General features: G+C 45.5%; 1 protein-coding gene across 1 annotated transcript in view; it reads right to left on the bottom strand.

Moving 5' to 3' along the window:
* Positions 1 to 3,987: 3,987 nt before the first annotated feature.
* The window catches only part of LOC115132577 (POU domain, class 2, transcription factor 2-like), a 50,379-nt gene continuing 38,727 nt past the window's right edge, over positions 3,988 to 15,639 (bottom strand). The window contains exons 5-16 of the mRNA XM_065020043.1: positions 14,345 to 14,458; positions 11,404 to 11,637; positions 11,050 to 11,158; positions 10,742 to 10,839; positions 10,321 to 10,482; positions 9,798 to 10,088; positions 9,335 to 9,526; positions 8,832 to 8,880; positions 8,322 to 8,469; positions 7,766 to 7,825; positions 6,947 to 7,023; positions 3,988 to 4,966 (exon numbers count right to left, since the gene is read on the bottom strand). Of these exons, the coding sequence (XP_064876115.1) occupies positions 4,668 to 4,966; positions 6,947 to 7,023; positions 7,766 to 7,825; positions 8,322 to 8,469; positions 8,832 to 8,880; positions 9,335 to 9,526; positions 9,798 to 10,088; positions 10,321 to 10,482; positions 10,742 to 10,839; positions 11,050 to 11,158; positions 11,404 to 11,637; positions 14,345 to 14,458 (1,833 nt within the window). The 3' untranslated portion in view covers positions 3,988 to 4,667. The remainder of the gene's footprint in view (positions 4,967 to 6,946; positions 7,024 to 7,765; positions 7,826 to 8,321; positions 8,470 to 8,831; positions 8,881 to 9,334; positions 9,527 to 9,797; positions 10,089 to 10,320; positions 10,483 to 10,741; positions 10,840 to 11,049; positions 11,159 to 11,403; positions 11,638 to 14,344; positions 14,459 to 15,639) is intronic.

Raw genomic sequence — 15,639 nt, 5'->3', positions numbered from 1 at the left:
CTCATCAAACTCAATAGCCAGGCCAGTTATTGTATCCCTCTGCTGAGCCAAGACGACCATGGTCACATTAAAGCTTCTGTCTATTTGGTTTTTCATCAAAGTACATGAGGTATATATGACGTCGCTCTCTTGAAATAAAAGACGGGATCAGAGAGCAAGAGAGAGCTGGAGATCGTAGGAACATATAGAGGCATTTAGACGTGTTTGAACTCCTATTGGCACACACAGGTGTAAGTAGAAAAGTGAAAGGAGAAATTTCAGGGGCCACTATTACTCTAAAATGGACCCATTTCATGAATCAGTTTGAATCTCTCTCTCTCTCGCTCTCTCCCTCTGTCAGGTTAGGGCTTTTATCAGTTGAGACGGGCTCTGAGATGACACCCATTACAAGAACAGTCTTTACATTTGGTTTCAGTTTTTGTTTTAAAGCTTGGCCTTTTGTCTTTGTGTTTTAAAGCATTTTGTCTTCTTGTCTTAATCCCAAGAACGCCTCTCTTCAAAATACAACCTCACAATCCCCAACTATTACAAAGGTCTGAATCCAGAAATAGAAAAAAAAAGAATTACATCATTGAATAAATCAATAAACAAACAAGTGAGACTTCGTAACATACACTTCTTTTGCAAAGAAACTCATCTTCCGCCTCACATGAATAGATATACACCTTCAAAACAAAGATCCCAAGTGAGATAGTTTAAAGCTTTTGGTCTAAAATCAAGTCATCGTTATCATCAACATTTTTTTTTATCAAGGATCATTTCACAGCCTTTTATACATTAGCAGTAGAAGATATAGCTTTTTTCCTACAAAATCTATTGAAGCACTAACAGATACATTCCCTATAAAGGGTAGGTCAACTGGTTTTCAGTTGATTTCCGCCCGCCCCTCCCCACAATATCATCATTGGTTGCCTTTAATATCTGCCTATATGTGCCTCATGTCTCATTTCACGTGTGAAGTTTCATGTGTTTATCGAACAGTATTCTGTGTTTATCGATCAGTATTCTGTGGCACACTGGACAGAAGAGTGTGTACTGAATCTTTATGGTTTGGTTCATATGCGAGAGAATAGCTCTTTCTACACACTCATTCGGTCTCTCTTTTGCTCTCCTGTCACATACACGCCATCCATATCTCACACACAGGTATGTGCGCAATCATGTATGGTAGCATGCCTGAATGCACACACACACACACACACACACACACACACACACACACACACACACACACACACACACACACATACCTTTCTCCCTCAACCAGTCTCTCTACATATCTGTCCAGAAAACCCTAGCACAAACACAGTTATCCAACTGTTCCTCTCCGACAATTGTGCATTGATTTGGTTGTTATTTGGTATGTCTGTGTGTCAAACAGTTTTGCTTTTGGTATTCAGTTTTGGCTTTTTCACAACATTCTTGCTCAAAGAAAAAAATTTGGAAGCTACATTTTCACAGTATTATTTCCAACCACCGAATGGAAAAAAAAGCCAGAGCACGCCAATAATAGCCCAGACCAGATATGAAAATAGGCAATAAATGACCCCATCATATCCATTACAAGTAGAAAGCAATGAGACAAAGTCATACAGCAATCGACAGACCGACCATAAAAAGCAAAAAAACTAAAAATATATATTCTTAAATTCAGTTCCGTGAGGTCATTAAGCTGTTCCTCCATCCAGGAAAAGGGTGAACAAAGTGAGGTCACAAATGGAGGAGGGAGGAGAGAGTGAGAGAGGGAGCCTCTCAGGCTGTGACAGACTCTAAAGCCTCCTCCTCTTCCTTATCTTCCTCCTCCACTTCTTTGTCCACAACGTGTTGTATTTGGTTTTTGGTTTCTCATCTGTTCAGTTAAGTCGCTCATACGTAGGTTTTGGTTTCTCATCTGTTCAGTTAAGTTGCTCATACGGAGGTTTTGGTAAGGTTCTTTTTTGGTTTTGGTCCTTCGTTCCAGCTTTCTCCTCCGTTTTCCCCTGCAGTTTCCAACAGATCCTCTTTTTGCCTTTTTGACTCCTCTGGGCAGTCTTTTTGTTTTCTTCTCGTCTTCTTTTTTGGCTCTTTGACCCCATCTTTCGAGGCTAAGGAGAGGGGCAGAAGGGGTGGAGGGCAGGGGGTTGGGGGCTCGGAGGGATGCTGTCCTTTTTTGTTGTTGGTGTGGAGTCGTCCTCTGTTATGGGGTGTTTGGTTTTTGACACGGCTGAGGTCTCTGTCTGAACACTTGTTTTCCCGGCTCTTCCGGCCGGGCGAAACAATGCTTTGGTATCCAAGAGTGACTGACTAGAAGTGACTGATATGATGTCAGTGGAATGATATGAAAATGAATTATATTGAGAGAGAAAAAAAAAACAGGCAAACAAATATAATGAAAGGCATTAAAGATTATTTAGCTTCAACATCTCAATACATTCTAGTGTGTGTGTGTGTGTGTGTGTGTGTGGCATGCGTGCTTGAAGCAACAGAACAGCCATTAGAGTACATTTTGGTGTTCATATATACATTGATAAAGATTAGCAAAAAATACAGTATAAAATAAATTATACAAATACTTTTTGTTTGCAAAATAAGTGGGGAAATTATATTATTTTATACTAATACAATTTCTCAGAGAAGAAGAAAGAAAAGATAAGGATCAGAATGATTCACACCCCAGGTTTTTAATACTCTAGCACCCTCCCCTTGCAAGGATAACTACACTGAGCCTTCAAACAACAGGTAGCCATTGCAAAATTGAGATTTTGTGGTCAATTACCCATTTCTTTGTGGATTTTGATTTGTGTTTGGGGTTATTGTCTTGCTGGGAGATCCACTTGTGGCCAACTGTCAGCCTCCTGGCAGAGGCAACCAGGTTTTTGGTTAAAATGCCCGGTTGGGACTTGGTAAAGTTAATGACGCCAATGACCTTAAGAAGGGCCCCGGGATCAGTGGAAGCAAAATAGCCCCATAATATCAAAGGTCCACCACCATATTTTAACATTGGCATGAGGTACTATTATACATATTCTTCTGTTTTCAAAACCAAACCCACCACTGGTGTGTGTGGCCAAAGAGCTCTATTTCCATGTCCTTTGACCATAGCACCCGGTTCCAATCCAAGTGCCAGTGCTGTTTATAAAACTCCAGACAGTGCTATGATCAGATGACATGAAAAAAAAGATCTCTTTGACCATGCACACGAGTGGTGGGTTTGGCGTTGAAATACAGAAGAATATGCAGAAATGTACCTCATTACGGTAAAATATGGTGGTGGATCTTTGACATTATGGGGCTATTTTGCCACAAGTGGATCTTCCAGCAAGACAATAACTCCCAAACACTAATCCAAATCCACAAAGAAAAGTTTCATTGGCCACAGAAATCAACATTTTGCAGTCTCCGGACTTGAACCCCATTGTCGTTTGAATTGAAGAGGGAAGTCCATAAGGGCAGACAAAGGATCTGGAAATATTCTGCGTGGAGGTACGGTCTAACATCCCTCCCAGTGGGTTCTCCAATCTCATCAAACCTTTGAGAAAAAGGCCCAGTGCCCTTATCTTCGCAAGGGGAGGGTGCTAGAGAATTGTACATAAGAAGTTATGAAACAAAGGAGCCAACAATATCTCATCATATTAAACAAATGTTGAAGTTAATAGCCCTAATGACGAGGGTGATTATTATGATGATCATGACAATGAGGATTCAATCAGCAAAATGTGAAATAAACAAAGGAATTGAAAAATTGAAAATTGAATAGGAAAATATACCACAAAATAAGTTGTAAAGTGAATAATTCGAGGTGGCTGCTAAATCCACAACACGGCTCTGTGCGGTAAATAAGTTGAAACTGTACAGCCACTAGAGGCAAAGATATGTGGGAGGACTGATACTACTAAGATATCTATATCAAATCATGCTCATTTGGTATGACATAACCCAATGCTCAAATCATATCAAATACAAAAATAAGTGTTGAAAACTTTTAATTTTTTTTTTAAAAATAATAATAATATTATGATGAAATCATACATGCTTTTGAGTGTGGGTGATGTGCTGATCCTGAACAGATCAGAATCAGAAGTCTTTTAAGTAAAGCTTTTCTCTCCGTTTTTTTTTTTTTTGGTTTCAGTTTTTGGTATTTCGGTTTTGGAGATTTTGGCATGTTTGTCATTGTTTATCTCTGTGTGTTTTTCCCTTCTAGGTTTTTTCAAATGTGGTTTTCTTTCCATCCATCCACTGAAGCTTGTAGTCTGTCCTTCCTTTCCTGTCCTTGCCACCCATCTCTCACACAAAGTCTTAGTTCAGTTGTCATCCCTGCCCTCTTTCAGCTGTTTGTTTTTAGCTCATTTGTTCTTTTCCATAGAAAGGAGTAAATGTATATTAGCATTCACTGCCGACAAAACGTTCCACAATGCTACCTCTCCAACTGTATAGATAGATCATTTTTTTTGGTTTAAATCTCCACCGTTCTCCTGTTCTCTCCTCCTCTCCATTCTTCCTCGCTCTCGTCTTCCTCTTTCAATCTGTGTATTTTTTGGCTTTGAAAGACTCCGGGAGAGAGAGCGAAGGCGACAAATGGAGGGAGAGAGAGATGGCTTTGGTTGAAAGGCGAGGTGTTTCTGTAAAGCTCCACTAAAACTCCTCTTCCTCCTCCACCTTCCGACAGGAACCTTTGGGTTGTGTCGTCGTCACTCGGCCATGGCCCCACCAAGCGGCGGCGGTGAGGCTTCGCTGAACGAGCAGAAGGAGGCAGGGCTGGAGCAGGGAGAGGCGGAGCAGGAGTCGACGTCCATGCCGCTGGCGCGGGGGGGCGGAGAGTCGCCCCTGGGACCGCCGACCAATCCCACACAGGCTTGGTGGGACGCCATAGGCAGGAGGGTGTGGCGGTTGAGGAATAGGGAGGGGCGAACCCCAGCCCCGCCCAGGATCATCTGACCTCCGGCCTCAAGACTGGAAATGGGCAGCTGCCCACCACTGGCAGCCAGAGCTGAACCATGATAGAGTTACAGGGGACGGGGTGAGAGAGGCAGGTGGAAGGGACGGGGTGAGAGAGGCAGGTGGAAGGGACGGGGTGAGAGAGGCAGGTGGAAGGGACGGGTTGAGAGAGACAGGTGGAAGGGACGGGGTGAGAGAGGCAGGTGGAAGGGACGGGGTGAGAGAGGCAGGTGGAAGGGACGGGGTGAGAGAGGCAGGTGGAAGGGACGGGGTGAGAGAGACAGGTGGAAGGGACGGGGTGAGAGAGGCAGGTGGAGGGGACGGGGTGAGAGAGACAGGTGGAAGGGAAGGGGTGAGAGAGACAGGTGGAAGGGACATGGTGAGAGAGACAGGTGGAAGGGACGGGGTGAGAGAGGCAGGTGGAGGGGACGGGGTGAGAGAGGCAGGTGGAAGGGACGGGGTGAGAGAGACAGGGGGGAAGGGACAGGGGAAGGGACGGGGTGAGAGAGGCAGGTGGAGGGACGGGGTGAGAGAGACAGGGGAAGGGAGGCAGGTGGGGGTGAGAGAGGCAGGTGGAAGGGACGGGGTGAGAGAGGCAGGTGGAAGGGACGGGGTGAGAGAAGGCAGGTGGAAGGGACGGGGTGAGAGAGGCAGGGGAAGGGACAGGGTAGGAGAGGCAGGTGGAGGGGACGGGGTGAGAGAGGCAGGTGGAAGGGACGGGGTGAGAGAGGCAGGGGGAAGGGACAGGGTAGGAGAGGCAGGTGGAGGGGACGGGGTGAGAGAGACAGGGGGAAGGGACGGGGTGAGAGAGACAGGGGGAAGGGAAGGGGTGAGAGAGGCAGGTGGAAGGGACGGGGTGAGAGAGGCAGGTGGAAGGGACGGGGTGAGAGAGGCAGGTGGAAGGGACGGGGTGAGAGAGGCAGGGGGAAGGGACGGGGTGAGAGAGGCAGGGGGAAGGGACGGGTGAGAGAGGCAGGTGGAGGGGACGGGGTGAGAGAGACAGGGGGAAGAGACGGGGTGAGAGAGGCAGGTGGAAGGGACGGGGTGAGAGAGGCAGGTGGAAGGGACGGGGTGAGAGACGCAGGTGGAAGGGACGGGGTGAGAGAGGCAGGTGGAAGGGAAGGGGTGAGAGAGGCAGGGGGAAGGGAAGGGGTGAGAGAGGCAGGTGGAAGGGATGGGGTGAGAGAGGGACAGGTGGAAGGGGAAGGGGTGAGATAGGCAGGTGGAAGGGATGGGGTGAGAGAGGCAGGTGGAAGGGAAGGGGAGAGAGGAGGTGGAAGGAAGGGGTGGGGAAGGGACGGGGTGAGAGAGGCAGGTGGAGCAGGGGGGGACGGGGTGAGAGAGGCAGGTGGAAGGGACGGGGTGAGAGAGGCAGGTGGAAGGGACGGGGTGAGAGAGGCAGGTGGAAGGGAAGGGGTGAGAGGGGCAGGTGGAAGGGAAGGGGTGAGAGAGGCAGGTGGAAGGGAAGGGGTGAGAGAGGCAGGTAGAAGGGACGGGGTGAGAGAGGCAGGTGGAAGGATTGGAAGGGGAAAAGAAAGGTAGAGGAGAAAGAATATAAGTTAATACACCTACCAGAGATACGTGGGCATCGATTTGGGTGACACTGTAACTGATTACACGGTGAGATGAAGGATGGCGATGACGAAGGTGAGATGACGGATGGCGATGACGATGGTGAGATATTGCAACAGATGAGAGAAAGTAGTGTGACTAAAGCAGGGAGAGCTTAGTCAGCCAGAGCTTGCAGGAAAGCTAACTCGTACTTGGCACATACGCACAGACACACACGACACTCACAGTATCTACTTGGCGGTGATACGGATGGGATGGTGTGAAGACATGCAATTTCAATTGATTTGAAATCCATGTTGAAATGATAGCAAACTGAGGCACATATTCCTTTCTGCCTTGAGATCTGCACGGTTAACTCAACAGAGCTTGATGTAGGTGAGTCAGAGTTGCGCGCGCTTATTACAAATCAGAATACTAATCCATCATCTGGATAGACACTGATTTTGTCAGACTAACACACCTTGCATTGTGGCCAGGGGATTGCTGCTGATGAGAGCCTGGTTCATCCCTGTGCTTACTCCCATCATTGTGTTCCTGGAATATGTATGGATCCATATTCATCCATGTGCACATACACACACATTAAAATACACACACATTCAAACAGACACACACATGCAGAGATGGAGAAAGGACCAAGAGGGTTAATCGAGAAAGCACCAAGAGGGTTAAGTGAAAGCTCATTAATCAAACGCCCTCATTTATGTCTGATATGGAAGCACAACATGATTTGATTGTATGCATTGGCCTGTTTCTGAGTCTGGGTTGACTAGCACGTCTATGCCTGCAGACAAACACTGCCGTTCAAAAGTTTGGGGTCACTTAGAAATGTCACATTTTTTGTCCATTAAAATAACATCAAATTGATCAAAAATACAGTGGAGACATTGTTAATGTTGTAAATGAATATTATATGAATATTATTAAGGCCAGTTTTATTGCTTCTTTAATCAGGACAACAGCTTTCAGCTGTGCTAAGATAATTGCAAAAGGGTTTTCTAATTATCAATTAGCCTTTTAAAATGATAAACTTGGATTAGCTAACACAACGTACCATTGGAACACAGGAGTGATGGTTACTGATAATGGGCCTCTGTACGCCTATGTAGATATTCCATAACAAACCTGCCGTTCCCACACTGTATTTCTGATCAATTTGATGTTATTTTAATTGACAAAAAAATTTGGTTTTCTTTGAATAACAAGGACATTTGTTAGTGACCCCAAACTTTTGAACAGTCTTGTATGTGCATGTTTCTTCATATGTGTGAGAACTTGCAGATTTGCTGCAAAACAGGTGGGGTAGCTTGACATACCACATGTCGTCACATACCATGAATTCCCAGCAAGTCAGTAAATATCACCAATTCCAGTTTATTGTTTGCGTTCACAGTTTAGCAGATGTTATAGCAGATGTTATAGCAGATGCAGCAAAATGCTTGTAAGTCTCAGAATGTCAGTTCCGCTAGGTACTGTAGCTTGTCATTGCGTGCATTCTGCTGTTTATTTAATCTATTCTATTGAACCTGAATCTAACTAGGTAGGTCCATTGGGAAATTATTCTAATTTGAAATGACAACCTGGCAAAGTGGTGAAACACAGAAAAGTGTGTTGAGGATTCAGTGTTTAGGAGTCAGTGTTAGATTGAGCACATGTGCAGTAGTCGTTGACTGTGCAAAGGGTAGAGAGAGGATAGAGGAGATCACAGGTTTTGAGTTATATAATCAGGGGACACTAACCCAGCATCTACTATCAAAGTGTATTTGTTTGAGTATGCGCGATTGTTCAGTGTTAGATTGAGTAAGTGTAGAGTAGTAGGAGAGAGAGAGACTCACCCAGTGTTCAGGCTGTGGGCACTGAGGGTGGGAGGGGCGTTGCTGGCTGTGCTGTGTGGAGGCGGAGTCACAGAGGAGGGGGCGGAGCTCATAGTTGCAGAGCCACTGGGGGTCAGAGGGCAGGTTGCCGAGGGCGATGGGCTGGTCACTGAGAAAGAGAGAGAGAGAGATACATCAGTAATATGAATGGTATACAGTACAATTGGTTACATTGATTACAGGATGGTTGGTGGTACCATTATTGGGGAGGACGGGCTTGTGTTAATGACTAGAGCGGAATCAGTGGAACGGTCTCAAATACAATCAAACACATGGTCTCCATTATTATGAGCTGTTCTTCCCTCAGCAGCCTACTGTGACATCGGTACGTTACCCAATGCCCATTGGTACTGGGTTTGAGAACCATCTGAACTCGCCTCTGTCTTAGTCCACTAAAGGGAATTTAGACCTCTGGCACTTGTGGCCTAGCTTCACAAAAACACAAATGTATCCAAAAATCAATTTCCTCACCGGTTGTGCTGAGGCTGGTGGCAGCCTGGTGCAGCCCCTGACTAGACATCTGGAGAGAGAAAGAAATAAAGCAATATAGAGAGAGAAAGAAAGAGAGAAAAAAAGGCAGAAAGAGAGAGAAAGAGAAAGTGAGAGAGAGGTGGATAGGTTGTGAGCAGGAGAGAGACAGAAGAAACATGCTCTCGGTGGCGTAACTGTGATGACGTGTGGGTCGGGTGTGTAACGTATCACACCTCATACGACACTGTGTTTGCACGGCGCTGAGAGTGTAGCAGTGCTGGATGGGTTAGGCCACAGGGTCATACATGGGGTCGTGCAGAGTGAGGGGGGCATGTCCATAGATACAGATAGTCAAAGATCTCATGATGACAGACTTGTATTTAGACAGAGTTTGTTTCCAAACTAAGGAACAGGGAGGCAAGGGACCAAAGGCCTGCCAATGACAGGCCTGGTGAGGGTTGGTGGGGAGGGTGGGATGGGGTGAGGTGAGTGCGGGGTCATACCATGTGTGGGTTGTAGCAGGGGGGTTTGTGCGTCACAAGGGAGGACTGGCTGGGCAGGGGAGGGGTGGCACTGCAGGGGTTGATGCGTTTCTCTTTCTGGCGCCGGTTGCAGAACCAGACCCGGATCACCTCCTTCTCCATGTTGAGCTGCTTTCCCATCAGGAGGATCTCCTCTGAGTTAGGCTTCTGGTTCTGAAGGGAACACAGTCAGAAATCATGATCAAACATGTTGTCATGGGCCACAAACATTATATATCGCATAAATCAGACATGTTGTCAATGTTACTTTCAATAGTGGTATTTAGATAATGAAATGTTCATAAAAAAAGGGAAATAAACTTCATTAAACTGTTGTGGACAGAATCGTTGGTTTATGTACTCTACTGCGAGTGCAGTGTAGAGAGTACTACGTGATTTGAGTGGGTTCCCCAGGGGTCTGGTGTGGGACCTCTCTCTTTCTCACCGAGATGAAGTTGCGCTCTAAGGCCACGCGGACGTTGGTCTCAATGCTGGTGCGTTTCTTCCTGCGGCGCCCCGTCATGCCCTCAAACCCCATCATGGGGGAGGAGAGAGAGCTGGGGCTGGGAAGCATGTTGTCTATCGCCATGGTCTCTGCATCGTTTAGCCACTTCTCAAGCAGAGGCTTGAGCTTGCACATGTTCTTAAAGCTCAGGTTGAGGGCCTCGAAGCGAGAGATGGTGGTCTGGCTGAAGTCATTCCCATACAGTTTCCCCATTGCCATGCCAACGTCACCCTGGGGGGGAGGGAGATCATTTGTGTTAAACATTCATCTTCATTCAGGCGTCCAGCGCCTCCTGACCCCCGTCACTGCAAACACACACACTCCGACACCATGTGAAGCCTAGCTTGATCAAATTGCTCACGCTCCTCTTGACCTCTATCACATTTCACATTTCATTACACACACACACACACACACACACACACACACACACACACACACACACACACACACACACACGTACCTGTGTGAAGCCCAGTTTGATGCGTCTCTGTTTGAAGGTGCGGGCGAACTGCTCCAGCTCCTCCAGGTCACTTGGCTCCTCGCCGTGCGGGCCAGAGGTCACCGAGGTCATGGGGGCGGCCGAGGCCCCGGAGGTCACGCCGCCGTCCCCGCTCTTGTCCCTCTGTAACGACGTGAGGCCGTCACCGTGACGACGCTACAGTGCGTGAGACATAAACCTATATCATTGCTGTCGAATGGCAAAGGGTGGCTGGCACACCGACATTAGCTATTGAAGGCTGATGAAAGATCTATGACGAGGTTGTGAAGATTCATTTTCTTGACTTAATTTATTTACTTACAAGTGTGTAGTACAAGTATGTTATAAAGTGTAGTCTCAACACACACACACACATTCAAGGTGGTTTTCAATAATACTGTACCTGTGCTTGCAGTCCCAGCCTGGGTGGAGTAGTTAGAAGACTCCCCTGGCTTTGCTGATGCTGAGGTAGCGAAATTAAATTTGGTGTTGAGAGCAAACCTGAGGAACACAACGGACAAGGAGTTAACACTATTGGTGTTGTAATTATATGAACACTATTTTATTTTAACTGTATTCTAACACTTTATTCTAACTCGTTTTAGAACTAAGCAGTTAGATCATAATGTCAAGCTATACATTGTTTTGTGTGAAGAGTAAGTCACAGTGTTGATGATGGTGGTTCCCACTTACTTAGTAGGTCCCACTTACCCTGCTGCCCCTGTTGTCCCTGGGCCTGAGGCAGGAGGAACTGAGGAGACTGCAGGTGATGGCCGGGCATCAGGACTAACTGCTGCAGCTGCAACAGTTGCTGGATATCCTACGGGAGGGAGGGAGAGGGGGAGGGAGGGAGGGAGGGTCAACAAGTCTTGTATGATTTCTGAAAAGAGCAACACACACACCCTTGGAGGAAATATAATGCAAAGAAATGAGCAAAGCCCCAGCCTTTAAAGTAACATCACCCAAGAGTATATGGAGAAACACTTCTGACATAGACAAGTGTTGGTTAGTGAGTTAAATTGGCTTAAAGCTGGTCATATCTGATCCGTGACTGGCCGCTCCTACCTGGGCGGTGAGCTGGATAGGCTGAGAGAGCGTGAGCTGAGGCTGGGCATGCTCTTGTTTGGTCAGCTGCTGCTGCTGCTGCTGTTGTTGCTGCTGCTGCTGATTGGCTTGGGCTGCTGCGTGGGCGGCATGAGCAGCGTGAGCCGCGTTGGACTGCTGCACGGCAGCTGCCAGGAGTTGAGCCTGGGCCTGCTGAAGCAACAGCTGCTGCTGCGCAGGCAAGAGGGCAGCCAGCTGAGGAACAGGAGGAAGAGGAGGAGGGGGAGGAAAGGGTAGGGTTTGCCCAAAGAGAGGAGGGGGAAAAAGCAAAAGAGGTAGAGAATAGTGTCACTCAGCGTTTGCGCAGGCAGGAAGAGGCAGAGGTGGGATCAATTCCATTTTAATTCAGTCAATTCAGGAATGAGGAAAATCTGAATCGACAGAATTGAGTTGAAATGGAATTCGCTCCAACCTTGGTAAGACGCAAGCAAGAGCGAAGCAGAAGAAGCCTACCCTAACCGCCGAAGAAAAGGTGTTATCTAGAACCTTAAATGGTTCTTTGCCTGTCCCCATAGAAGAACCCTTTGAAGAACCCTTTTTGGTTCCATGTAGAACCCTTTTGGGTTCCATGTAAAAGCCTTTCTTACTAGAGGTCGACCGATTAATCGGAATGGCCGATTAATTGGGGCCGATTTTCAAGTTTTCATAACAATCGGAAATCGGTAATTTTGGACACCGATTTGACAGATTTTTAAAAAATTGTACTATTATATATTTTTTTTACACCATTATTTAACTAGGCAGGTCAGTTAAGAACACATTCTTATTTTCAATGACGGCCTAGGAACGGTGGGTTAACTGCCTTGTTCAGGGGCAGAACGACAGATTTTTAGCTTGTCAGCTCGGGGATTTAATCTTGCAACCTTACAGTTAACTAGTCCAATGCTCTAACCACCTGCCTCTCATTGCACTCCACGAGGAGCCTGCCTGTTACGCGAATGCATTAAGAAGCCAAGGTAAGTGGCTAGCTAGCATTATAACTTACTTATCTTATAAAAAAACAATCAATCAATCAATCATAATCACTAGTTAACTACACATGGTTGATGATATTACTAGTTTATCTAGCGTGTCCTGCGTTGCATATAACCGATGTGGTGCGCATTTGCGAACAAGGACTGCCATTGCTCCAACGTGTACCTAACGATAAACATCAATGCCTTTCTTAAAATCAATACACAGTCCTGCATATTTAGTTAATATTGCCTGCTAACATGAATTTCTTTTAACTAGGGAAAATGTGTCACTTCTCTTGCAACGGAGTCAGGGTATATGCAGCAGTTTGGGCCGCCTGGCTCGTTGCGAACTGTGTGAAGACTATTTCTTCCTAACAAAGACAGCCAACTTCGCCAAATGGGGGAGGATTTAACAAAAGCGCATTTGCGAAAAAGCACAATCGTTGCACGACTGTACCTAACCATAAACATCAATGCCTTTCTTAAAATCAATACACAGAAGTATATATTTTTAAACCTGCATATTTAGCTAAAATAAATCCAGGTTAGCAGGTAATATTAACCAGGTGAAATTGTGTCACTTCTCTTGCGTTCATTGCACGCAGTCAGGGTATTTGCAACAGTTTGGGCCGCCTGGCTCGTTGCGAACTAATTTTCCAGAATTACATTGAAGGTTGTGCAATGTAACAGGAATATTTAGACTTATGGATGCCACCCGTTAGGTAAAATACGGAACGGTTCCGTATTTCACTGAAAGAATAAACGTTTTGTTTTCGAGATGATAGTTTCCGGATTCAACCATATTAATGACCTAAGGCTCGTATTTCTGTGTGTTATTATGTTATAATTAAGTCTATGATTTGATAGAGCAGACTGACTGAGCGATGGTAGGCACCAGCAGGCTCGTAAGCATTAATTCAAACGGCACTTTAGTGCGTTATGCCAGCAGCTCTTCGCAAGCACAGCGTTGTTTATGACTTCAGCCCTATCAACTCCCGAGATGAGGCTGGTGTAACCGAAGTGAAATGGCTAGCTAGTTAGCGCGCGCTAATAGCGTTTCAAACATCACTCGCTCTGAGACTTGGAGTAGTTGTTCCCCTTGCTCTGCAAGGGCCACTGCTTTTGTGGAGCAATGGGTAACGCTGCTTCGAGGGTGACTGTTGTCGATGTGTTCCTGGTTCGAGTCCAGGTAGGAGCAAGGAGAGGTACGGAAGCTATACTGTTACACTGGCAATACTAAAGTGCCTATAATGACATCCAATAATCAAAGGTATATGAAATACAAATCGTATAGAGAGAAATAGTCCTATAATTCCTATAATAACTACAACCTAAAACTTCTTACCTGGGAATATTGAAGACTCATGTTAAAAGAAACCACCTGCTTTCATATGCTCTCATGTTCTGAGCAAGGAACTTAAACGTTAGCTTTCTTATATGGCACATATTGCACTTTTACTTTCTTCTCCAACACTTTGTTTTTGCATTATATAAACCAAATTGAACATGTTTCATTATTTATATGAGGCTAAATTGATTTCATCGATGTATTATATTAAGTTAAAATAAGCGTTCATTCAGTATTGTTGTAATTGTCACTATTACAAATAAAATAAAAAAATTGTCCGACTAATCGGTATCGGCTTTTTTTTGGTCCTCCAATAATCGGTATCGGCTTTTTTTTGGTCCTCCAATAATCGGTATCGGCTTTTTTTTGGTCCTCCAATAATCGGTATCGACTTTTTTGGTCCTCCAATAATCGGTTTCGGTATTGAAAAATCAAAATCGGTCGACCTCTACTTTCTTACTGTGGGTTCTACATGGAACCCAAAAGTATTCTGCCTGGAACCATAAAGGCTTCTCCTATGGGGATAGCTGAAAATCCCGTTAAGGAAAAAAATGTCTAAGTGTGTACATTCAGGTAGTGTGTCTGTGCCAGTGCTTACCCCTGCCAGCTGACTCCCTGCCAACATGAGTTGTGTGTGAGGGTGAGGTGTCTGCTGCTGGGAGGGAGGCGGCACATGGGTGGAGGTCATCTCAGGGCCAGCCTCACTTTTACTCTGCAGGGGGAATTATATCAAAACATTGAATAGGGTGAAAACTCTAAAGATGCAAAAATAATAATCGTGAAGATATGTTTTTTGGGCATCTGGTACACAGGCCTCAGTCTAGTTGCCAAAATGGGTCCCTTAAATGTACAGAAATATGGTGCAAATGACCTGATTAGAGCAAAATTATATTTTTTGCCTAAAACTAAGGATTTGGGTGGTTTCATGAGATAAAACATGGATTAATATCAGAGGATCATCTATATACTGTATGAACCATACAACCAACATTCAAGAAGAAATATGACAAAGACAATTAGCAACTTCCACAATTGTTTACTGAATTACATACAGTTGAAGTCGGAAGTTTACATACACTTAGGTTGGAGTCATTAAAGCTTGTTTTTCAACCACTCCAAAAAATGTCTTGTTAACAAGACAAAACTATAGTTTTGGCAAGTCGGTTAGGCATCTACTTTGTGCATGACACAAGTCATTTTTCCAACAATTGTTTACAGACAAATTATTTTCCTATAATTCACTGTATCATAATTCGAGTGGGTCAGAAGTTTACATACAGTACACTAAGTTGACTGTGCCTTTAAACAGCTCGGAAAATTCCAGAAAATTATGTCATGGCTTTAGAAGCTTCTGATAGGCTAATTGACATCATTTGAGTCAATTGGAGGTGTACCTGTGGATGTATTTCCAGGCCTACCTTCAAACGCAATGCCTTTGCTTGACATCATGGGAAAATCAAAAGAAATCAGCCAAGTCCTCAGAAAAAAATTGTAGACCTACACAAGTCTGGTTCATCCTTGGGCGCAATTTCCAAACGCCTGAAGGTACCACGTTCATCTGTACAAACAATAGTACGCAAGTATGAACACCATGGGACCACGCAGCCGTCATATCACTGCAACTCCCCTCCAAGTCTCCGACCACTACCTTGTATCCTTTTCCCTCTTGCTCTCATCCAACACTTCCCACACTGCCCCTATTCGGATGGTATCGCGCCGTCCCAATCTTCGCTCTCTCTCCCCCGCTACTCTCTCCTCTTCCATCCTATCATCTCTTCCCTCTGCTCAAACCTTCTCCAACCTATCTCCTGATTCTGCCTCCTCAACCCTCCTCTCCTCCCTTTCTGCATCCCTTGATTCTCTATGTCCCCTATCCTCCAGGCCGGCTCGGTC

Source organism: Oncorhynchus nerka, linkage group LG7 (assembly GCF_034236695.1).
Source record: "Oncorhynchus nerka isolate Pitt River linkage group LG7, Oner_Uvic_2.0, whole genome shotgun sequence".
Lineage (NCBI taxonomy): Eukaryota > Metazoa > Chordata > Actinopteri > Salmoniformes > Salmonidae > Oncorhynchus > Oncorhynchus nerka.
The sequence above is the reverse complement of the archived record's forward strand: the minus strand, read 5'-3'. Positions and strand labels throughout refer to the sequence as shown.